Source organism: Bubalus bubalis, chromosome 19 (assembly GCF_019923935.1).
Source record: "Bubalus bubalis isolate 160015118507 breed Murrah chromosome 19, NDDB_SH_1, whole genome shotgun sequence".
Taxonomy (NCBI): domain Eukaryota; kingdom Metazoa; phylum Chordata; class Mammalia; order Artiodactyla; family Bovidae; genus Bubalus; species Bubalus bubalis.
Genome location: NC_059175.1, coordinates 8,435,206 through 8,460,508, shown reverse-complemented (window position 1 = coordinate 8,460,508; position 25,303 = coordinate 8,435,206). Strand labels below are relative to the sequence as shown.

General features: G+C 36.5%; 1 protein-coding gene across 1 annotated transcript in view; it reads left to right on the top strand.

Moving 5' to 3' along the window:
* FCHO2 (FCH and mu domain containing endocytic adaptor 2) overlaps positions 1-25,303 on the top strand; it is a 123,888-nt gene that overhangs the window by 6,788 nt on the left and 91,797 nt on the right. The window contains exon 2 of the mRNA XM_006062110.4: positions 12,187-12,278. Coding sequence (XP_006062172.1) covers positions 12,187-12,278 — 92 coding nt within the window. The remainder of the gene's footprint in view (positions 1-12,186; positions 12,279-25,303) is intronic.

The following is a 25,303-nucleotide window of genomic DNA, read 5'->3' as shown; positions in this document are numbered from 1 at the left end:
CAGACTTAAAGTGATGAATATAGGGGAAACCACTAGACCATTCAGGTATGACCTAAATCAAATCCCTTATGAATATACAGGGGAAGTAACAAATAGATTCAAGAGATTAGATCTGATAGAGTGCCTGAAGAACTGTGGACAGAGGTTTGTAACATTATACAGGAGGCAGTGATCAAAATCATCCCCCCAAGAAAAAGAAATGCAAAAAGGCAAAATGGTTGTCTGAGGAGGCCTTACAGATAGCTGAGAAAAAAAGAGAAGTGAAAGGCAAAAGAGAAAAGGGAAAGATGCGTCCATCTGAATGCAGAGTTCCAGAGAATAGCAAAGAGAGATAAAGCCCTTTTAAGTGAACTATGCAAAGAAATAGAGGAAAACAATAGAATGGGAAAGACTAGAGATCTCTTCAAGAAAATTAGACATACCAAGGGAACATTCATGCAAAGATAGGCACAGTAAAGTACAGAAAGGGCATGAACCTAACAGAAGCAGAAGACATTTAGAAGAGGTGGCAAGAATACACTGAATCTTAATGATCCACTCAGATACCCACAATGCTGTGATCACTCACCTAGAGCCAGACATCCTGGAGTGTGAAGTCAAGTGGGCCTTGGGAAGCGTCACTACAAACAAAGCTAGTGGAGGTGATGAAATTCCAGCTGAGCTATTTCAAATCTTAAAAGATGATGCTGTGATAGTGCTGCATTCAATACGCCAGAAAATTTGGAAAACTCAGCAGTGGCCACAGGACTGGAAAATGCCAGTTTTCATTCCAGTCCCAAAGAAGGACAATGCCAAAGAATGTTCAAACGAATGCACAATTGCACTCATTTCACATGCTAGCGAAGTAATGCTCAAAATCCTTTAAGCTAGGCTTCAGCAGTATGTTAACTGAGACCTTCCAGATGTTCAAGCTAGATTTAGAAAAACCAGAGGAACCAGAGATCAAGTTGCCAACATCCCTTGGATCATAGAAAAGCAAGAGAATTCCAGAAAAACATCTGCTTCATTGACTACTCTTAAAGCCTTTGACTGTGTGGATCACACCAAACTGTGGAAAATTCTTGAAGAGATGGGAATACGAGACCACCAATACCTCCTGTGAAAATTATATGCATGTCAAGAAGCAGTAGTTAGAACCGGACATGGAACAACAGACTGGTTCCAAATTGAGAAAGGATTACATCAAGGCTGTATATTGTCACCCTGCTTATTTAACTTATATGCAGAGGACATCACCCAAAATGCTGGGCTGGATGTAGCACAAGCAGGAGTCAGGATTACTGGGAGAAATATCAGTAACCTCAGGTATGCAATTGACACCACCCTTATGGCAGAAAGCGAAGAGGAATAAAGAGCCTCTTGATGAAGGTGAAAGAGGAGAGTGAAAAAGCTGGCTTAACACTCAACATTCAAAAAACTAACATTGTGGCATTTGGTCCCATCACTTCATGGCAAATAGATGGGGAAACAATGGAAACAGTGAGAGACTTACTTTCCTGGGCTTCAAAATCACTGTGGACGGTGACTGCAGCCATGAAATTAAAAGACACTTGCTCCTTGGAAGGAAAACTATGACAAACCTAGACAGCATATTAAAAAGCAGACACATTACTTTGCCTACACATGTCCATATAGTCAAAGCTATGGTTTTTCCAGTAGTCATGTACAGATGTGAGAGCTGGACGATAAAAAAGATTGAGTGCCGGAAAATTGATGCCTTTGAACTGTGGTGTTGGAAAAGACTCTTGAGAGTCCCTTGGACTGCAAGGAGATCAAACCAGTCAATCCTAAAGGTAATCAACCCTAAATATTCTCTGGAAGAACTGATACTGAAGCTGAAGCTCCAATACTTGGACCCTCTGATGCAAAGAACTGACTCATTGGAAAAAGACCTTGATGCTGGGAAGGACTGAAGGCAGGAGGAAAAGGGGATGACAGAGGATGAGATGGTTGGATGGCATCACCATCTCAATGGACATGAGTTTGAGCAAACTCTGGGAGATAGTGAAGGACAGGGAAGCCTGGCAGTCTATGGGGTTGCAAAGAGCAGGACACGACTGAGTGACTGAATAATAACAGATAGTCAGTGAAGATGTTTTTCCTTTTTTTGGGGGGTGTGTGTGTGTTTTCCTTTTTGTTTATAGCTTATTATGTGATAGTTAAAAGACATAACAAAGTAAAATTACCTATAGCCTTTTGTTCCAAGATTTTCTTTGGAAATACAAAATTCTTAGCGAGTTCTATATACTTCTGTATCTTGATAGCTTCAAATGATACTAACATCAAAGCATTTTTCTCGTGATTAAGTATTCTTTGAAAATATTTTCAGTATAGGTTTCATGGAATAGATAAGATGTAATTTTTAGCATTCTCCTTTTAGACATTTAGGTTACTTTCAGTTTTTGTTTTTTTCCATTCATGAATTACGAGTATTGGTGATTTAAATCACCAATCAATGTGAATGAAATGCCAGATTAAGAAGGTAGCCTTGTGTGTCTTTCCAAGCATAGCTTGAGAAGTTTTTGAAAAAGCTGAAATTGTTTTATTTTTCATTTTGAAAGTAATGAAAATAAATTTATATACAGAATAGTACAGAAAATTTGAAATATAAAACAGTAAGAGAATTAGCTCAAAACTATTTGCTTCTGCTGTTTTTGTTGTATCTGTAAAATATTTTTTTATATGGCTTAAGGATTTAACTAACTGGAAGAGCTGAGTTGTAATTTAAAAGATATGGGAGGAGTATTTGAGGGGTGAGAAAATGATTTTTTTTTTAAGTAATAAGATTTGTTACTTTCAACCAATCAGCAGATGTGTTTGAGCAACTACTGTTCTGACTGCTGAGCAGTACTCATTCTGCATTTTAATCACTGTTTGCTACTTTAACAATATCTTGCCAAGAGCTCTACATAATAGTTTTAGTGATCTTGTGTGAAAATTTTAATACGTAGAGGTTATAACTTGTGGTTGAAGTCCTGTTTACCTGTAGAAAAACTGTGTGCATGTATTCTTTTTTTCATAGTGGTTTTCAAGGCAAAAAAGAAATGGCCCTGGAGGGCCATCATTGCATATTTGTTGAATTCCTATCAAAAATATCTAGAAAATTCCTCACTAGAGGGGCCATTCTTCAAAGCAAAAAAAAAAAAAAAAAAAAAATCTTCAGAATTAGTTTAATGTTTCATCATGTTTTTCAGAGAAGACAGAATAAAATGAGATGATATCAAACACAAATTAATGTTATGTTTTGCGGTGATTTGTCCTAGGTTACCTGTTAAATGTTAGTAAGAGCTAGAGTGAAGGGAGAATGTAGAAAGGTTGGAAATGATATTTATTCATTTCTGCAGCAGTTTCGAGTGGAGAGGGAACTTAGGCAGGATATTGCTGTCCACGTGACGGTGCCTCCTGATCCTGTTCTCCTTCCAGAAAAAAGTTTGATTAAAAAGGAAACTAGGTAAAATCAACTTTTTAATGAATAACCTGATTATCTAGCATGCACTCTTAATCTTTTGCCTATTTTCTCGTTCTTTGACTTCCCAAAAGTGAAGAATATCCAGGTTTTTAATTTTAGTGTTTAATATACGGTTGCCCTTAAAAGTTCTTTGAAGGAGAAGTATCAGAGCCCAATTAAAATCTATAGGATTTACAGTTTTGTGCTTTTTCATTATTACTTTCCATGGCTCTCTAAAACCCAGATATGTAGACAGTTCTACTTTCATTAAGATAGGAGTTTCATAGCATCATTAATACAGTGCACATTTTTCTTCAGATGGAAATACTTTGTATTTTGATTGTATTTTATAACTATTAAAAAAATAAAAGTGTATAGTTATGAGATCAGCCAGAAAAGTGAATGTTTTGAGTTGCCAAAATAGCTTTGATGACTTAAAGATTTTAACTTGAAATTTCCAGGCTGTCTCACTTGTAGACTGTATATTGTGTGCTTAGTCACCCAGTCGTGTCCGACTCTCTGCGACCCTGTGGACTGTAGCCCACCAGGCTCCTCTGTCCCTGGGTTTTCCAGGCAAGAATACTGGAGTGGGTTAGCATTCCCTTTTCCAGGCGATCTTCTTAACCCAGGGATCAAACCCAGGTCTCCTGCATTCCAGGAGTATTCTTTAGCGACTGAGCCACCTGGGAAGCCGCAAGACTCTATATTAGACCAGAAAAAAATCTGAACATTTTTAGTGACTTGGTGGCCTTTTTATTTAGTTATCTTTTCAGCTAAATTTCACTTAAATTGATGATTTAGATGTAAAACAATATGCATAAATTATCTCATTTTTATATTAAAAAGAAGCATGTTTTTGTATGTATGCAGAGGAGGAATCTGCACTGATACAAATCAAACTGTTAATTTCAGGAATCTTACTTCAATTAGCGTATTTAGAAGAAATGATAGGTGGTCTTCTCTTAAAGGATCTGTTAAAAAAAAAAGCAGTTTCCAGAAAAACATCTATTTCTGCTTTATTGACTATGCCAAAGCCTTTGACTGTGTGGCTCATGATAAACTGGAAAATTCTGAAAGAGATGGGAATACCAAACCACCTGATCTGCCTCTTGAGAAATCTGTATGCAGGTCAAAAAGCAACAGTTAGACCTGGACATGGAACAACAGACTGGTTCCAAATAGGAAAGGGAGTATGTCAAGGCTGTATATTGTCACCCTGCTTATTTAACTTATATATGCAGAGTACATCATGAGAAATGCTGGGCTGGCTGAAGCACAAGCTGGGATCAAAATTGCCAGGAGAAACATCAATAACCTCAGATATGCAAATGACACCACCCTCATGGCAGCAAGTGAAGAACTAAAGAGATTCTTGATGAAAGTGAAAGAGGAGAGTGAAAAAGTTGGCTTAAAGCTCAACATTCAGAAAATGAAGATCATGGCATCTGGTCCCATCACTTCATGGCAAATAGATGGGGAAACAGTGGCAGATTTTATTTTGGGGGCTCCAAAATCACTGCAGATGGTGACTGCGGCCATGAAATTAAGACTCTTACTTCTTGGAAGGAAAGTTAGACCAACCTAGACAGCATAAAAAAAGCAGAGAGATTACTTTGCTAACAAAGGTCCATCTAGTCAAAGCTATGGTTTTTCCGGTGGTCATGTATGGATGTGAGAGTTGGACAATAAGGAAAGCTGAGTGCTGAAGAATTGGTGCTTTTGAACTGTGGTGTTGGAGAAGACTCTTGAGAGTCCCTTGGACTGCAAGGAGATCCAACCAGTCCATCCTAAAGGAGATCAGTCCTGGGTGTTCATTGGAAGGACTGATGTTGAAGCTGAAACTCCAATACTTTGGCCACCTGATGCGAAGAGCTGACTCATTTGAAAAGACCCTGATGCTGGGAAAGATTGAAGGCAGGAGGAGAAGGGGGCGACAGAGGATGAGATGGTTGGATGGCATCACCAACTCAATGGACATGAGTTTGGGTAAACTCCGGGAGTTGGTGATGGACAGGGAGGCCTGGCATGCTGCATTCCATGGGATCGCAAAGAATTGGACATGACTGAGCGACTGAACTGAACTGAACTGAAAGGATCTGTATGATTCTGGACTTCCATCTTTAAAGGATGATGAAACTTTGTCCCACTTCATATTAGAAATTATTAAAAAGATTTTTACACCTGTTTGTATTGGATTATGACAAAGTTTTATTTACCTTGGGCACTTCCAGGGGGACTTTCTATGAAAATGCTACCTCTGCAATGTACATTGAGATTGGCATAGAAAAGAGTCTTAGTCTGAGCCTTCATTGTAATTGCCCTTCTTGGATCAGCAATGGTGTTAGTAGCTGTTCTTGCCAGTTAATACTGAAAATTTCCCTGCTAGAATTGATTATCAGTAATATTGATAAACTGTTATTTAGTTGGGCTGCACTGGTGGTTCAGGTCGTAAAGAATCTGCCTGCAATGTGGGAGACTGGGGTTTGATTCCTGGATTGGGAAGATCTGGAGAAAGGAATGGGTACCCTCTCTAGTATTCTTGCCTGGAGAACTTCATGGACAGAGGAGCCTGGCTGGCTACAGTCAATGGGGTCACAAAGAGTCCGACACGACTGAGCTTCTTTCACTTCACTTTGTTATTTAGTTTTTTAGACAACTTTATTGAATACATTTTGTGTACCATAGTTTTTCATTTGAAATATACAGTTTCATTGTTTTGGTAGTGTTCACAGATATTTGTAAACCATCATCACAGTCAAATTTAAATTACCTCAAAAAGAAATCCTGTACCTTTTATCAACCCTGTCTCATCCTCACCCCACCTCGAGAAACACACTAATCTACTTTCTGTTTCTCTCTTCTGACCTTAAATAAAGTGGAATCGTATAATCTTTTGTGACTGGTTTCTTTCTCTTAGCATAATGTTTTCAAGGTTCATCAATATTATAGCATGTATCAGTATTTCATTTCTTTTGTAGCTGAATCATATTCCAGTGCATGGGTATATCACATTGCTTATCCATTTGTTAGTTGATGGACGTTTGGGTTGTTTCCATCTTTTGATTATTATGAATAATGCTACTCTAAACATTACAAACATTATAAGCATTTGATATACATTAGTGTACTGATTTGTTTTTGTGGACATAGGTATTTTCTTATGTGTTGATTGAACTAATGACAAAGACACAGTGAGGGAAGGAGAAGGTGGGATGGATTGACAAGTAGCATGGAAACATATCCATTACCACATGTAAAACAGACAGCCAGAGGGAATTTGCTGTGTGACGGAGCTCAAACCCGCTCTCTGACAGCCTAGAGGGGTGGGATGGGGTGAGAGGTAGGTGGAGGGAAGGTCAAGATGGAGGGGACATATGTGTATCTATGGCTGATTCATGTTGATAATATGGTGGAAACCAACAAAATATTGTAAAGCAATTATCCTCCAATTATAAATAAATTTTAAAAAACAATTGAAAATAAAGCTCATCACTGATGAGCACCTCTCTTAAAAGCTTGGCTGTTAGGATTTGAGTTTCTTTCTGGTGTTCTAAAATTGATGGCAGTGGTGGGGCAGTGCTGGTGTTGCAACTCTAAGTATACTAACAGTTTTTGCCTTGTATACTTTGAAAATTTTGTATCGTGTGAATTATATCACAATAAAATTGTTGCTAAAAAAGAATAAAACTTTGAGGAGAAGAAGGAAAAAACTGGCTGTTGATAATCAAGATTTTATATCAACAATTGTAACATACCTGGGAGAAAATTGCATTTTCAAACTGCTTATCACCATAGCTTTTAACTCTACTGCTTCTGTATTAAAGACTTGACTTGTTTGTTAGAAAGTTAATCTATGCTCATGATTCCAGTTTCCAGAAATAATTTGCTGTTAATAGATTCTTTTTGTATGCATATATGCAACCTGTTGGGCTTCCTGGATGGCTCAGTAGTAAAGAATCACCTGCCAGTGCAGGAGATCTGGGTTCAATCCATGGGGCAGGAAGATTCCCTGGAAGAGTAAATGGCAACTCGCTGCCATATTCATGCCTGGGAAATCCAAGCACAGAGGAGTCTGGCAGGCTACAGTCCAGAGGGTTGCAGAGTCACACGCGATTTAGTGACTGACTGTGCATGTGTGCAACCTGTTAATTTTTTCAATGAAAATCAAATTCTACATGTGCTGTTTTACACCTTGCTTTTTAAAAAAAAAGTTTTACTGGAACATATTTTATATATCATAAAATCTACCCAATATAAGTGTGCGAGTCATTGATTTTTAATAACTTTACTGAATGGTGCAGCCATTATCAATTTTAGAACATGTTTATCCTCCCAGGGATTAGATTATGCCCGCTTAACAGTTAATGCTCTTTTCTACCCTCAACTCTGTAGATTTGCCTGTTCTTACATTTTGTATAAACGGAATCATACAATATATAGTCTCTTGTGTCTGGCTTTCACTTAGTAAGTGTTTATGAGGTTAATCCATAAGGGCTTATGTGTCAGTGTTTGTTACTTTTTATTGCTGATTTGTATTCCATTGTGTGATGCTACCTCATTTTGTCGCTCTATTCATCAATTTGAGACATTTAGGTCGTTCCCAACATTAGATTATTTTTGCTTTTATGAATAATAGCATCATGCTTTTTTTTTCTCACTTACGTATATCTGGGCAGATTTAAGAGATTAATACTAAAAATTCGACTGCAAGTTTTTAATGCAATTAAAAAACACTATATTTCATTGTAGGATATGCTATCGTTTGTTTAACCAGTAATGTTAATGGATGTTTTTGAGTCCTGTTTTTTCACAATTATAAACAGAACTGCAGTGAATATTTTTCCACATTTATCTTTGTATGTGTGTTTTTGCGGTATAGATTTCTAACTGTGGAATTGCTGGACAAAGGGTATGAAAACGTCCAGTTTTAGTGAAATACTGAAGACCAGAAAACACCTTTAGTTATAATTCTACTTGATGATAAAACTGTTGTCTATTTGCTTGTACATTTGTGTATTTGTAGTTAGCTAAGAAAAAGCAAGCTCAGCTTGGCTTGAGTTAACAGAATATGTTAAGATAAATTTTTTTGTGTGTCGAAAAAAACATATCACCAAAGGGAAACGGTGCTCGATGGGGATAAATTAGGAGTTTGGGATTAACATGTACATACTACTGCATATAAAATAATCAACAGGGACCTACTGTATAGCACTGGGAACTTTATTCAGTATTCTGTAATAACCTATATGGGAAAATAACCTGAAAAAGAATGTGTATATGTGTGTGTGTAACTGAGTCACTTTGCTGTACACCTGAAACTAACACAGCATTGTAAATCAATTATACCCCAACATAAAAGAAAAATGAATTTAAAGGAAATGATAGGAACATATCCACTTCAAGGTCTAAGATGATAAAATGGATATGTAATTCAGAAATATTTCCTGTTATTTTACTTGTCTTTGAATTAGAATAAAAACATTGGCAGCTATTAAAAGATGAATTAGAACTTGCATGGAAGTACTTGTAGTTTTAAGAAAACTGGTTAATCTCAAATGGTGACAGAATTATGAGTTAGGATTGCTAGTTTCAAGAGTAGTCTTCCCCATCTCCCCAGAATTTCCAGTTGTTTTTTCAGGTGAAGATACTGAAGCCACATGTGTCTAGACATGAGCTCCAGTGCTCTGTCTCCCACTGTATTTTTCACCTGTATATAGATATGTGTATGCTTAATACACTGTCGTTTCTTATCAAAAACTATAAAGTTGGTTTTGATAAGGTAATAGTAGGCTTGGGTTCTTTTTTGGTACTTACCTTTGAACATTTTTCTTTAAGATAATGTATATTTGTGTGTGTGTGTGTGTGTGTGTGTGGAGATAGAGCCATTTGAAAGTATTACAATTTTTGCTTAGTTTTAACAAAGAAAAGTTAATGATCCATTAAGTATTTGTGTTAACAGGTTTGTGAAATTAAGAAAACAGTGCCTAGAATCGGGCGTTTTTACATTTAGAACGTCAAATGAGTGAGTGGGCTTCCCAGGTGGCTCGGTGGGTAAAGAACCTGCCTGCAATGCAAGAGAAACCAGAGATATGGGTTCAGTTCCTGGGTGGGGAAGATACCCTGAAGGAGAGCAAGGCAACCCACTCCAGTATTCTTGCCTGGAGAGTCCTGTGGACTGAGGAGCCTGGTGGTCTGTAGTCCATAGGTTGCAAAGAGTTGGACACGACTGAACACAGCATAGCACCAGCTTCTTTCTATTTTGAATATGCATAATGAATATGCATAACACACATTGGGAACCTGACTTAGAATTATGTGCCAGTGAAAACTGGTAGTTGTCAGGGAAGAATTTTGGGGACTGAGAGCTCCCGACTATGGATTTTATGATTTTAGATTTCAGATTTGTTTTTCTTTCAGGGTTCATGACTATATTATGGGAGTTGGTGGATAGTTTAATTATTTGTAGTTTCTGCAGTATATTCAAGTAATGGAATAAATCCCTTGGAGATTTCAGGTCCTTGATTATTTTGTCTGTAATTTTATTTACTAATCTTCATGTTGTTTTTTTTGCTTGCTATAGACTAGAGATAATGGTTACCTCAGAGAATATTTTGGCTGGAATAAATTTGCATGAAAAACCCAGAGAAAGTAAAGAACTCAAGTTAGATCATAGTTTATTTTAAACATGAAAAATTATAGAAGCAAAAATGGATGTGTTTAGATTTATAGGAGAACTGGAGAAGGAAATGGCACCCCACTCCACTACTCTTGCCTGGAAAATCCCATGGATGGAGGAGCCTAATAGGCTGCAGTCCATGGGTTCGCACAGAGTCAGACACGACTGAAGCAACTTAGTAGCAGCAGCAGCAGCAGATTTATAGGAGACTCTTAGTTTTATATCCTTGATAAAATGGAAATGGATGTTCAGTATGCTAGGGATACTATTTGTATTATCTCATTTACATATATTTTAATTTTTTGTATGTGTAACAGTCTGGTTACTTGCTATACTAGCTGACAGGTTTATTAGGAATCACTTCAACATAGCCGGAAGTTTCTATAATATGTTTCCTGTTTTTGTTGAACTGTGGAAAACTAAGTCTCAGATTGCATAATACTTTTGCTTTTGGCATTGCTTTCTATTTCCAACAAATACGTTCAGTTCTTTTTATTATCACTAAGTGAAGTGAAGTTGCTCAGTCGTGTCCGATTCTTTGCAACCACATGGACTGTAGCCTACCAGACTCTTCCTTCCATGGGATTTTCCAGGCAGGAATACTGGAGTGGGTTGCCATTTCCTTCTCCAGAGATCTTCCCGACCCAGGGACTTAATCACTAAAGAAAAACTAAAACTGCTGATTGTAAAAAGAGTTGTTGAACTTAGTTTTTTTTTTGAACTTAGTTTATACTCTTTCATTTCACCCATAAAATTTGTTTCTAATGTTTTCTTTGTTATTACTTGCTAATTTAAATCTGTATTGGATTAAATGGCTCTAAGATTTTCTAGGGTTGTACAGTAATCTGGTTCTGTTAATTTTCCATTAGTTGAGGTCATGGGGTTGCAAAGAGTCAGACACAACTGAGCGACTTAACACACAGCCTATAGTCTGCTACTGCTCTTTTATTAAGACTTTACCTCCTTTCTGATATCTCAAGTTAAATTTACTGAGAGACTTACGTTAGCGATTATAAAGTGTTCTGTGGTGTTTAGTGCTTATGTGATTAGTAAATGCTGTTTTGACTCAAAAATCAAGATTTAGTTATTTTAAAGTATAGACTCGGAGTTAAAAAATCAGGAATCCCTCAATATAGGTAAAGGGATTGACATGGGATTTGGTAATGGTCCATGTTTATCTTTCCTAAATTCAGTTCAGTTCAGTTCTGTTGCTCAGTTGTGTCCAACTCTTTGTGACCCCATGCACTACAGCACGCCAGGCTTCCCTGTCCATCACCAACTCCCGGAGCTTGCTCAAACTCATGCCCATTGAGTCGGTGATGCCATCCAACCATCTCATCCTCTGTCGTCCCCTTCTCATCCTGCCTTCAATCTTTCCAAGCATCTGGGTCTTTTCTAATGAGTCAGCATCAGGTGGCAAAAGTACTGGAGTTTCAGCTTCATCATCAGTCCTCCAATGAATATTCAGGATTGATTTCCTTTAGGATTGACTGGTTTGAGTCCAAGGGACTCTCAAGAATCTTCTCCAACACCACAGTTCAAAAGCATCAGTTCTTCAGCCCTCAGGTTTTTTTATGGTCCAACTCTCACATCCATATATGACTACTGGAAAAACCATTGCTTTGACTATGCAGACCTCTGTCGGCAAAGTAATATCTCTGCTTTTTAATATACTGTCTAGGTTGGTCATAGCTTTTCTTCCAAGGAGCAAGCCTCTTTTAATTTCATGGCTGCAGTCACCATCTGCAGTGATTTTGGACCCCAAGAAAATAAAGTCCTAAATTACACTGCATTTATTTTTTTAAATTTCAAATGTGTTTCATTAATATATCCTTAATAGTGATTATAGAGTGTGTATATGTATGTTGTGTATATATGTGTATATAATGTACACTTTATCAAAGCCTATAGTATTCCTTTGATACAGTTTAAAATTATACAGTGAGGAGCAATGCTTAACTTAAGGAAAACAGTTCATTTGAACATTGAAATTGCATGTTAATTATGCTTAAGTAATTTTGATCTGTTCTTTTGTTAAACTAAAAATCTTTTTAAATTTTAGGGGGAAAAAAATAGTGGCTTTGATGTCCTTTACCATAATATGAAACATGGACAGATATCGACAAAAGAACTAGCAGATTTTGTAAGAGAAAGGTATGTATTTTTTAATAAGTCATTTAATAATTCATTATTGAGAAACATTTCAGAATATGAATAATTGAGAAAAATTTTAGTTGGATTTGAATAAAAGTAATCAACTACTCTTTTAAAAAGTATACTCTTTACACTTTAAAGTAGTGGTTCTCTGTCATCTATACGTTGCGGCCTAAGTAGTGGTTCTCAGTGGCATTGATCTGGTTTGCAGATCACTGCTTGAGAATATTATCTATGTATTTTTTATTAAATATGCTAGCAAGGTGATAAAACAGGAATTTTGTAGGGTAAGAATTACTGTTTCTTTAAACAAGTGTGTCATTAAACATACTAAAATAACTTGAAAAGACTTAAATTTTCTGAATTTGATATTTAGCTATATATAGTTTTATGACTTATTTTTAAAAATCCTTAATTATGTGTTTTTAATTGTGCAAATTTACAAAACATATAGTTTTCTTTAATACTCTTAGAATATAATAGTCAATTAAAAACTATTAGTATCAGCATAATTTAATTTGATTAAGGCTATTTTGTGGCTGGTCCCACTTGGTAATTTTTATGTGAACACATTTAAAATGTTTTCCTTGCTAATATAGGGATATGTTGCCTTTAGATACAATATGCCATTCATTTATTCTTTCCATATATATCCCACATCTGCTGTGTGTTGGGGATTGTGGCGATAAGGATTCAGCTTCTGCCTTCTTGGAGTTTATCAACTTGTAGGAACTGAGGAACTAGGTAACGTTAGAAAAATCCTCTTTGACTTCCAGCTTTCTGCTGCAGTTGAAAGGGGGACCATAAGCCCTAAGTGCTGTGGATAAAGTTGTCCCTTACTGACACACTTTCCATCACTGGAAAGAGTAAAAGGAAAGACAGTGGAACTCTGCATCCCTGGCCCTTCCTCTAGCCTCCTTCTCGACCAACACTCCCATCACTACTGTAATTATCTACCTTGCGACCAACAGGGCAGTCGTGATTACGCCTTTTAGTCCTGTTTGTGTCAGTTACTATAAGAAGTCCAGGACTCCTGGGTCACCCTTCTTTGTTCAGAATCTGACCGCTGCTACTTTATTTTTCTCCACAGCACTTAATAGCCACCTGATATGAGTGATATTTTACTTATTTAGCCTGTCTCTCCCCACTAGAATATAAACCCCACGAGAACAGGGTTTTGTTTTCTTTTTGTTTTTTTCCTTTTTTTCTTATTCATCGTCCTGCACTTAGGGTAGAGCTTGGCCCTTGGTAGGCCCTCAGGAAACATTTTTTGATAGAATGAATCTCTAACAGCACTGTCCTGATCCAAGCTATCACCATTGTTGCCTGGACTGGAGCAGTAGTGCCTAACTGTCCTGTCTGCGTTCATGATTATTCTCCTGCAGTTTATTCTCTGTACTGCAATTGGAGGTTTCTTTTTCAGGCTACAGTTTGAAAGTTCAAAGTGAAGTCTTTCAAAGTTGAAGTTTCAGCTTCTGTTGAAACCACTTCAGAGGCTTCCCATTGCTCTTAAGAGGCCTACATAGTATGACCCCAAATTGCCTTTCAAACTTAAGCTCACACCAGACTTATGTTTATTTAGACTCCTTTTTCCTCTCTAGAAACATTGGCTATTTTGTTGACAGGCTTTTATCAGTCGAAGTTTTATACATGCTTCAGTTCAGTTCAGTCAGTCAGTTCAGTCACTCAGTCGTGTCCGACTCTTTGCGACCCCATGAATCACAGCATGCCAGGCCTCCCTGTCCATCACCAACTCCCAGAGTTCACTCAGACTCACGTCCATCGAGTCAGTGATGCCATCCAGCCTCATCCCCTTCTCCTCCTGTCCCCAATCCCTCCCAGAATCAGAGTCTTTTCCAATGAGTCAACCCTTCGCATGAGGTGGCCAAAGTACTGGAGTTTCAGCTTTAGCATCATTCCTTGCAAAGAAATCCCAGGGCTGATCTCCTTCAGAATGGACTGGTTGGATCTCCTTGCAGTCCAAGGGACTCTCAAGAGTCTTCTCCAACACCACAGTTCAAAAGCATCAATTCTTTGGCGCTCAGCCTTCTTCATAGTCCAACTCTCACATCCATACATGACCACTGGAAAAACCATAGCCTTGATTAGACGGACCTTTGTTGGCAAAGTAATGTCTCTGCTTTTCAATATGCTATCTAGATTGGTCATAACTTTTCTTCCAAGGAGTAAGTGTCTTTTAATTTCATGGCTGCAGTCACCATCTGCAGTGATTTTGGAGCCCACAAAAATAAAGTCAGCCACTGTTTCCACTGTTTCCCCATCTATTTGCCATGAAGTGATGGGACTGGATGCCATGATCTTCGTTTTCTGAATGTTGAGTTTTAAGCCAACTTTTTCACTCTCCTCTTTCATCTTCATCAAGAGGCTTTTTAGTTCCTCTTCATTTCACTTATACATGCTTAGTCCTTATTTGTACGTATTGACCTTAGAGGTCAGCAATGTATTAATGCTCACCTTTCCAGGAATGCCTTTCCTAATCTCTTTGACTAGGTCAAAATCACCTTTTATAATCTCTCTCAAGATCACATATCTCTTTGTAGTATTTATAAAATGTTGTAATTTCTTATTTTTGTTATTTGTTTCTATGTTCTCCTATAAGGGAAACAGTATACAATATTCTGTTGTATCCCAGTGCCTAGCAGAGAGCCTGAAACAATTGGATACTCATATTTCTTGAAGGAGTGAATGAGAAAGAAAAGAAGAAATGATATACACACAAACATATGATGTGCACTAAAAATTTGCGTGTGTGTGTGCGCGTGTGTGTGTGCGCTAAGTCACTTCAGTTGTGTCTGACTCTTTGCGACCCTATGTACTTAATAGTGTCTTTGCGAGCCTGCCCGGTTCCTCTGTCCATGGGGTTCTCCCAGCAAGAATACTGGAGTGTGTTAGTATGCCCTCCTCCAGAGGTCTTCCCGACCCAGGGATTGAACCTGCCTTTTTTACATCTCCTGCACTGGCAGGCGAGTTCTTTACCACTAGTGCCACCTGGGAAGCCCCAGGATTTGCATACGCTGTCTCATTTAACTGTCGAAACCCGCCTAAGTCTCATTTTATAAATAAGAAAACTGGGGCCCAGAAAGGTTAACTAACTTCTTAAGCTGGTCATTCAGACTTATTTCTGTCATACCCTTGTAATTCTTTCCTGCCCTCCTCCATGCTTCCTTCCTTTCTCTTTCCTTTCTCCTTTGCTCCTTTCTTTCTTCCCTCTCTCCCTTCCTCCCTGCCTACAGCTTTATTGAGGTATAATTGACACACAATATAGTGCGTATATTTAAAGCATAGAGTTCGATACATTTTGACATATACATACACTCATGACCATCACCACAATCAAGATAGTGAACTTATTTATCTTTCCTTGGTAATTCCTTCCTTCTCTCCCCACCCCCCATCCATAAGCTAATACTAGTTTGCTTTTGATACTTAGGTTAGTTTGCATTTTCTATTATTTTATCTGAATGGAATCATGCAGGATATACTTAGTTGTCCAGTGCTTTCACTCAGTATAATTATTTTGAGATTGGTCCATGTTGTTGCATGCGTCACTAATTTATTCTTTGCTATTGAGTAGTGTTCCGTTTATGAATATATGGTAATTTTATCTGTCAAAGGAAGTAAGTTATACCTATTTTTTGAACTTTGAATTAATTCTATAGTAGGTATTTTTTCTGACTTCTGTTATTCAGCACTGTTGTGAGATTCATTTGTGTTGAATTTACTTATAATGCTGTTTAATATCAAATTATGTAAATATACTGAATGTATTTATCTATTACTGTTGACAGACATTTGGGATGTTTCCAGGTTTTTACTGTTACAAGTAATACTGCTTTGAATATTCTTGAACATGTGTCTCAGTGTATGTATATTTATATCAGTTAATTACCCTGGAGTAGAATTGGAACAGGATTCCATGGACAGAGGAGCCTGGTGGGCTGCACCCCATGGGGTCACAAAGAGTAGGACATGACTGAGCGACTAACGCTTTCAATTTCACTTTGATTTACCCTGGAGTAGAATTGCCGAGTCTTAGAGTATATGTATGTTCAACTCTAGTAGATAATGCCAAAGAATTTTCCAAGGTGGTTGTACCAATTTACAGCAGCAGCGGCCTTGTTGGAGAGTTCCAGCTGCTCCATGTCCTCAACAACACTTGGTTTTATTTATCCTTTTATTTGAGGCATACTGATAAGTAGTACTCATTGTGGCTTTAACTTGTATGTCCCTGATGAATAATGAGATTGAACATCCTTTCATATATAATTGGCATCTTTTCTTTAATGAAGTATCTGTTCATCTTTTGCCTATTTTTCTGGTTTTTCTTTCCTTTTAAAAAATACATTGAAAAAAATTTCTTTATATATTCTAGATAAAAGCAATTTGTCAGTTATTTGTTGCAGATTTATGTAAACATGCTTGAGTTTTATATTTTGATTTTTATGTCCAGCAGCCTGGAAGTTCTTACTTATTCTGGTAATTTTATTTATCTGTAGATTCTTTCAGATTTTCTGTGTGTTCAGTCATCTTGTGAAAATGATAGTTTTACCTCTCCCTTTTTAATCTGTATATATTTTATTTGATTTCTTATTGCACTGGCATACATCTCCAGTGTAATGCTGAACAGAGATGGTGATGAGAGGCGTCCCAGTCTTGTTTCCAGTCCCACATCCCACTCTTAAATAAATTCATTCCAGTTCTTTTCCCTTCTGTTTATCAGATTGTGGAAATTCTACATATTGTTTTGTAAGGCTTTTGTTTTCAAGAAAATCATGAATGGATGTTTTCTTTGTTTTTTATTTCTTCTGTTAATCTGAATTACATTGAATTTTGAACTTTCCAGTCCTGATATAAGTCAAATTTAGTGAAGATGTATTAATCATTTTTACACATTAGTAGAGCTGTTTGCTGCTATTTTATTTTGTATTTTTGCATCTATATTTATGAGTGAGATTGACTTGAAAATTTCTCTAAATGTCCTTTTTCGGTTTTGCTAATCAGGGTTTGTTGGCATCATAAAATGAGTTGGGGTATATTCCCTGTTTTTCTATTCTCTGGAAAAAATTTGTGGAAGATTATAGTTTCTTCCTTATGTGTTTTATAGAATTTGCTGGTAAAACCACCTGGGCTTGAAATTGTCTTTGTAGGAAAGTTTTAAATTATGTATTTAATTTTTTAAATAGTTATAGGACTATTCAGATACTGAGTTTGATAAGTTGTATTTTAAGGAGTTTTCCGTTATGTAAATTTTCAAATATATTGGCAAAAAGTTTTTCTTAATATTCTTTAGAGAACTTTTAAAATTGTCTACAGGATCTGTACTGACGTCTTACTTTTTATTCCCGATACTGGTTATTTGTGTCTTCTCCCTTTTTTCATGATCAATCTCATTGGATGTTTGTTGGTTTTAATAGTTTTTATGAAGAACCAGATATTAACTTTGTTGATCTCTATTTATATATGTATTTTCTGTTTTGTTAACTTTTATTCTTTATTTCCTTAAACTTTGTGTTCAATTTGCTGTTCTGTTGCTAAATTTTGGGGGATGGATGCTTAACTTAATAATTTTCAACTTTTTTCTTTTCTGATATATTCATTTAACTCTATGTATTTCCCTCAAGCCTTGCTTTTGTTGTACTCCATTATTTTTGAGATACAGGATTTTCATTGTACTTTGTTTAAATATATTTTTAAAGTTTCATTGTGTTTTCTTGTTTGCCTCTTTGGGTTATTCAGAAGTGTATTTCTTAATTTCCAAATATGTGTTCATTTTTAAAGGTATATTTTTTTCTTTTTTTCAAGCTTAATTGCACTGTGGTTAGAGAACATACTCTATATGATTTAAGTGTTTTGGAATTTGTTGACACTTGATTTATGACCAGGATAGAGTCAATTTTAGTAAATATTTTTACCTACCTGAAAGTATTTTGCATTTGTTGGATATCAAGTTCTCTATATATTATGGTAAATTTGTAAATTCTGCTGTTCCAATTCTAATATATTCTCATTGTTTTTTGTTTTTTTTTTTTAATCCTGCTCATTTTATCAGTTTCTGAAAGAGCTGTTTTGAAAACCTTATATGTAGATTATGAATGTTCATCTATGTAATTCTGCCACTTTTTGCTTTGTATATTTGGGCCATATGGATAGAAATTTAGAACTAGTACATCTTCAGGTAAATTGAACTTTTAAAAAAAATCCATTCTAAAGTATCCTATTGTATCTCTAGCAGTGTTTTTTGTGTTGAAGTCTTTATTTAGTTTCATCTTTTTGCATTTAGATAGTATTTGCATTATACTTGTACTTTTTTTCTTCCCTGTATTGTGGTGGTGTAAAACTGTTTCTTGTTTGTTTTTAAAGCCATTTTCACAATCTTTATTCTTTATTTGGATCATTTAGTCCTTTACATCAGTGTATTTCCAGATATATTTAGGCTCAAATCTGTTGTGTCAGAGGCTGTCAAACTTTCTGTAAAAAGGCTTTTTTGTGTGATTTGGTGTCTGTCTCAGCTATTTAGCTCTAGTGTTTTTGTTGTTGTTCTAATGTGTTTATTTATTTGGCTGCACTGGGTTTTAGTTGTGGCATGTGGGATCTAGTTTGCTCACCAGGGATCCAGCCCAAGCGCCCTGCATTGGGAGCTCAAGAGTCTTAGCCACTGGACCACCTGGGAAGTCCCTCTGTTCTTTAATACAAAAGCAGCTATGACCAACATGTAAAAATGAGATCTGCTTTATAACAATTCAGTAGTACTGGTATGGAATAGACAGAACAAACCTGGCCATGGGTTAACCATGCTGAAGCACAGAGATTGCAACATGGAAGTTCACTATATTAAGATCCTAGCGTCTGAGTAAGCTTTATACATGTTTGAAAGTGTTCATAATAAAAGGTTTTTTAAATGAAGACAAATTAAAGATATGACCAACTAACAAAAACTGAGAATTTATCACCAGAAAATCCACATTAAGAGGAATTAAAAGATATTTTTTAAAAAGAAGAAAAGCGATCCAGGACAAAAGCATCACAGGAAAAGTAAAATAATTTAAATCTAAAAAATGACTATACAAAACATATAAAAAACATAACCACCTGGATTCAACAAATAAACTAGACATTAAAAATATTTAATCATCATTAATTTTGTTAGCTGGGTAATATTATTGTCCTCTAAATCATTAGCTGTTAGAGATACATAAGTGTCTATGGACAGGTAATAATTTGATGTCCGAGAACTGTTTTAAACAAGACTGTGAAAATACTAAAAACTGTTGAAACTATATTACAGTTCATTCAGTTCAGTTGCTCAGTTGTGTCTGACTCTTTGCAACCCCACGAATTGCAGCACGCCCGGCCTCCCTATCACCAACTCCCGGAGTTGACTCAAACTCACTTCCATCGAGTCGGTGATGCCATCCAGCCATCTCATCCTCTGTTGTCCTCTTCTCCTCCTGCCCCCAATCCCTCCCAGCATCAGAGTCTTTTCCAATGAGTCAACTCTTCACATGAGGTGGCCAGAGTATTGGAGTTTCAGCTTTAGCACCATTCCTTCCAAAGAACAACCAGGACTGATCTCCTTTAGGATGGACTGGTTGGATCTCCTTGCAATTCAAGGGACTCTCAAGAGTCTTCTCCAACACCACAGTTCAAAAGCATCAATTCTTCGGCACTCAGCTTTCTTCATAGTCCAACTCTCACATCCATACATGACTACTGGAAAAACCATAGCCTTGACTAGACGGACCTTTGTTGGCAAAGTAATGTCTCTGGTTTTTAATATGCTATCTAGGTTGGTCATAACTTTCCTTCCAAGGAGTAAGCGTCTTTTAATTTCATGGCTGCAGTCACCATCTGCAGTGATTTTGGAGCCCAGAAAAATAGTCTGACACTGTTTCCACTGTTTCCCCATCTATGTCCCATGAAGTGGATGGGACCAGATGCCATGATCTTCGTTTTCTGAATGTTGAGCTTTAGGCCAACTTTTTCACTCTCCACTTTCACTTTCATCAAGAGGCTTTTGAGTTCCTCTTCACTTTCTGCCATAAGGGTGGTGTCATCTGCATATCTGAGGTTATCGATATTTCTCCCAGCAATCTTGATTCCAGCTTGTGCTTCTTCCAGCCCAGTGTTTCTCATGATGTACTCTGCATAGAAGTTAAATAACAGGGTGACAATATACAGCCTTGATGTAATCCTTTTCTTATTTGGAACCAGTCTGTTGTTCCATGTCAAGTTCTAACTGTTGCTTCCTGACCTGCATACAGATTTCTCAAGAGGCAGGTCAGGTGGTCTAGTATTCCCATCTCTTTCAGAATTTTCCAAGGTTTATTGTGATCCACACAGTCAAAGGCTTTGGCATAGTCAATAAAGCAGAAATAGATGTTTTTCTGGAACTCTCTTGCTTTTTTGATGATCCAGCAGATGTTGGCAATTTGATCTCTGGTTCCTTTGCCTTTTCTCAAACTAGCTGGAACATCTGAAAGTTCACGGTTCACATATTGCTGAAGCCTGGCTTGGAGAATTTTGAGCGTTACTTTACTAATGTGTGAGATGAATGCAATTATGTGGTAGTTTGAGCATTCTTTGGCATTGCCTTTCTTTGGGATTGGAATGAAAACTGACCTTTCCAGTCCTGTGGCCACTGCTGAGTTTTCCAAATTTGCTGGCATATTGAGTGCAGCACTTTCATAGCATCATCTTTCAGGACTTGAAATAGCTCAACTGGAATTCCATCATCTCCACTAGTTTTGTTTGTAGCGATGCTTTCTAAGGCCCACTTGACTTCACATTCCAGGATGTGTGGCTCTAGGTGAGTGATCACACCATCGTGATTATCTTCGTCATGAAGATCTTTTTGTACAGTTCATTACTTAGTGGTTTATAATAAAAAGCTAAAGAAACACAACACAAAGATGGCATATAAGTGTACATTTCCACAATAAAAAGTGTTTTAAAAATAGAAAACTTTTAATTTCCGGAGTAAAAATTTAAACACACATACTCACTAATGGAATATAAAGCATAGAAGTCAGGAGGTGGTAGTGTTCTCAGGTTCCTTGGTTTTCAGGAAAATGATGAAAGTACCAATTATTACTAGAAATTAATACATCAAGGAAGTATGTTACAATCTCTAGGATAGCCATTAAAAAAAGGAGGCTTTCTAAGATGAGAGAAGAAAAAAATGTAATAGAATAAAATGTAGCAACTAGATAAAATTCAGTTCAATATTTTGATGAGACTACTTCATTGGCAATATGTATACTTGCATCAAAGACATATAATATTTTGTTTTTATCTCTTTCATGATGTTAGTAGCCATTGATGCTCATCACCTAGATCCATTATTTTATTAAGGGTTTACTTTCATTTGTATTTTTGCTGGTTATAGTATTCTAGTTGAAAGATTTTTTTTTGTAATTTTTTAGGAGCAGTTTTAGATTTACAACAAAATTGATAGCCAGGCTCCTCTGTCCATGGAATTCTCCAGGCAAGGATACTGGAGTGCATTTCCATTTCCTTCTCCAGGGGATCTTCCTTACTCAGGAATCAAACCTGGGTCTCCTGCATTGCAGGCAGATTCTTTACTGACTGAGCCACCAGGGAAGCTGAAATTGAAAGGAGGTTTTGTGTGTGTCCCCGTCCCCAGACACATAGCCTTTCCATTATCAACATTACTCATCAGAATGATACTTTTTTTTTTTTTTTTTTTACCAAGAATGAATCTACATTGATACATCACAATCATCCAGAATCCGTAGTTTACCTTGGGGTTCAATCTTGGTGTTACACATTCTGTGGGTTGGTCAATGTATGATGACATATACCCATCATTATAATATTCTGTGAGTATTTTCACTTGTCTAGAACCCTTGGTGTTCTGTTTTAATGTTTCCATAGTTTTGCCTTTTTGAGAATGTCATATTGTAGTTGATTCTTAAGTAGCACAGGGATTAGAGGTGCCAACCCTTTGTGTAGTTGAATATCATGTATATTTTTTACAGTGGACACTTCATATCTGCAATTTTGTATTCATAGATTAAAACCGTTGTGGATCATTCAGTAATCTGTGTATAAGTGGTCCCACACAGTTCACACCTGTGGTGCTCAAAGGTCAACTGTAGTTGGAATCAGACAGTATGTAATAATAGCATTTTTAGGTTGGCTTTTTTCACTTAGTAATATGCTGAATGATATTCCACTGTCTGGATGTGAATTCATTATCCATTCTGTCTGTTCTACTGAAGGACAGACATCTTGGCTGCTTTTCAGTTATGAATAAACCTACTGTAACCATTCTTGTGTGTGAACTTAAGTTTTCAACTCCTCTGAGTATATAGCAAAGAATGCAATTGCTAGATTGTGAGGAAGAGTCTTGTGAAGTGGCTGTGTTATGTTGCGTTCTCACCAGCAGTGAAAGGGAATTTCTGTTGCTCCACATCCTTGCTGATGTCAGTGTTCTAGACTGTGGCCATTCTAATAGATACATAGTCGTATCTTGTTTTAATTTACATTTCCCTGATGACATATGATGTAGAGCATCTTTTCATATGTTTGTCTGTCATCTCTATGTTATCTTTGATGAGGTGTCTCTTAAAGTTTTTGGCACATTTTTTAATCAGGTTGTTTTCTTACTGTTGAGCTTTAAGAGTCAACAATATATTTGGGATAACTTTTTTTTTTTTTTCTCATTCTTTTGCAAATAGTTTATCCCAGTCTGTGGCTTGTTTCCTTATTTTCTTGACATCTTTCATAGAGCTGGTTTTTATTTTAATGAAGTCCAGCTTATCAGTGAATTCTTTCATAGATTGTGTCTTTAGTGATTTATCTAAAAAGACATCACCATAGCCAATGTCACCTAAGTTTTCTCCTATGTTATTTTCCAGGAGTTTTATGGTTTTGCATTTTACTAGATTAAAAACAATTCTTCAAAGATTATTGCATTGTTTACTGTTCAGATGTTAGCTGTCAGTCTCATTATTGTTCCTTTGAGGGTAACATTTGATGGTGGGAAGGCTTTAGCTGCTTTTAGATGTTCTTTTTGTCTTTGATTTTCCCCAGTTTTACTATGCTGTGACTTATCTTTTTATTTTTATTAATGTGTACATATCTTTTTATTTGTCCTCTTAGGATTTGTTGGGCTAACTTGAACCTGTGGTTTGATAGCTTTTATCAGCTTTGGAAAATTCTTCAGCATTATCTCTTGTAGATATTTCTTCTGACCTGTTCTTACTTTCTTTACATGTCAGACATTTTTGCATTGTCCTTTGTCTTTTATTTTTCTTTTCTGTTTCCCAGTCTTGTGTTTCATTGAGCTTTTCTTTTTTTTTAATTAATTTTTGTTGGATTGTAGTTGATTTACAATATTGTATTAGTTTATGTTTCATTGAGCTTTAAACCAGAATAGATTCTTCTCACCTCTCTTTAGTTTACCAATTCTCACTACAGTATATTGGAGATTGGAAATGGCAACCCACTCCAGTATTCTTGCCTGGAGAATCCCATGGACAGAGGAGCTTGGTGGATTTTAGTGCATGGGGTCACAAAGAGTCAAACACTCTGAGTGAGTGACTGAGTGACTAACACACACTACAGTGTATTAAATCTACAGTTTAACTGCATCCGTTGAGATATTAATTTTGGTTATTGTGTTTTTCAGATATAGAATTTATATTTTTATAATGCATAAACTCATAAAGTCTGAGCTTTATAATATTAACATTTGCAACATCATTAAATTTGTTTCTTCTAATTGTTCATCTTATCTTGTTTCTTTATGTGCCTGGTGGTTGTTTGAATGTGTTTAAGACAACCATGCAGGGTCTAGTATCAGAGTTTGAAAAGATAAGAGTTTATGGTCACTTTGAGAGCTTGCCTACTTATGGTTCATCCTTAACTCCTTATGCTTACCCTTTGGGTCTCAATTCAAAGGATATGGATTTTCTCATGCTTCCCACCTGTGGCAAGTCTGAAGCTTACCTTGTGAGGCTTTGCTCCATTTCTCAGTCTTAGCTGCCTCTTCTAGATGCCCCCAGGGAAAAGCTGCCCTACATATCTGTCTCTCTCTCTGGATATCCTCCTCTTGGATCTTGGCTTACTGATTCTTAACTGGTCTTCAGTTCTCTGATGCCCTTTAAGCATACCCTCCACCTCTCCTACTTTTCTCCTTTCTCATTGGAAGGTTTTTAGATCAATTTGCTATTACTGGAAATTGAACTATTTTTTCCTTGCTGTTTAACTTATTCACGGATATATTATTTCTGTATTAACTTTTAAAAAATTATTAAAGTACTACTCTTGTAATATAGTATATTAAAAAAATGCATAGAAGTTTAAAGGAGCAGGAAAAAAAACCACAGTGCTGTCAGTGAGAGGCAGTTACTATTAATAGTTCCTTTTTTTTAAAAGAGTTTTTGTGGGGTTGGGTTTGATGAAGAGTTTGGAGGTAAGCTTATTTTGGCTATTCTGAGTTTGAGGTGATTAAAATATCTAGGTAGAGTTATGCTTGAGGCATTTAGATATTAAACAGATGATTTGATTCAAGAACAGGGTGTTGATCTGGATTTGCACATTAAAAACAATGTTAGTTGAACCTATCAGAGTAAATAAATGGAAGGCAGTGGTAGTTGTAGACTTCCTCTGTTAAGGGTAGCGCAGATTGAGAAGGGATAGGGTAATTACGGGAGAGGTAAGATAGAACTTAACTTTTGTAGAGTTGGAAAGGCCAAGACAGTATCATATTTTTTATTTGTAAGTTATGTGTCTATGGGAACATTTTTTTCTATTCCGTATTTAATGGCTTTGGTTCAGTTTTTTTAGCATAAAATTCTGTATGCTGAATAATAGTATGTAAAACAATATTATAGTGTGAAATATTAATTTGTTAGTGTTTTACATCTAATCACAGACCAGATTAAGAACTTGAAGTTCAGGATCTCAGACTTGCTAATAGTCTTGTGCAGATGACTGTCATCAATCTCGTATTCTAGTAAGTGTGCATAATCATGAAA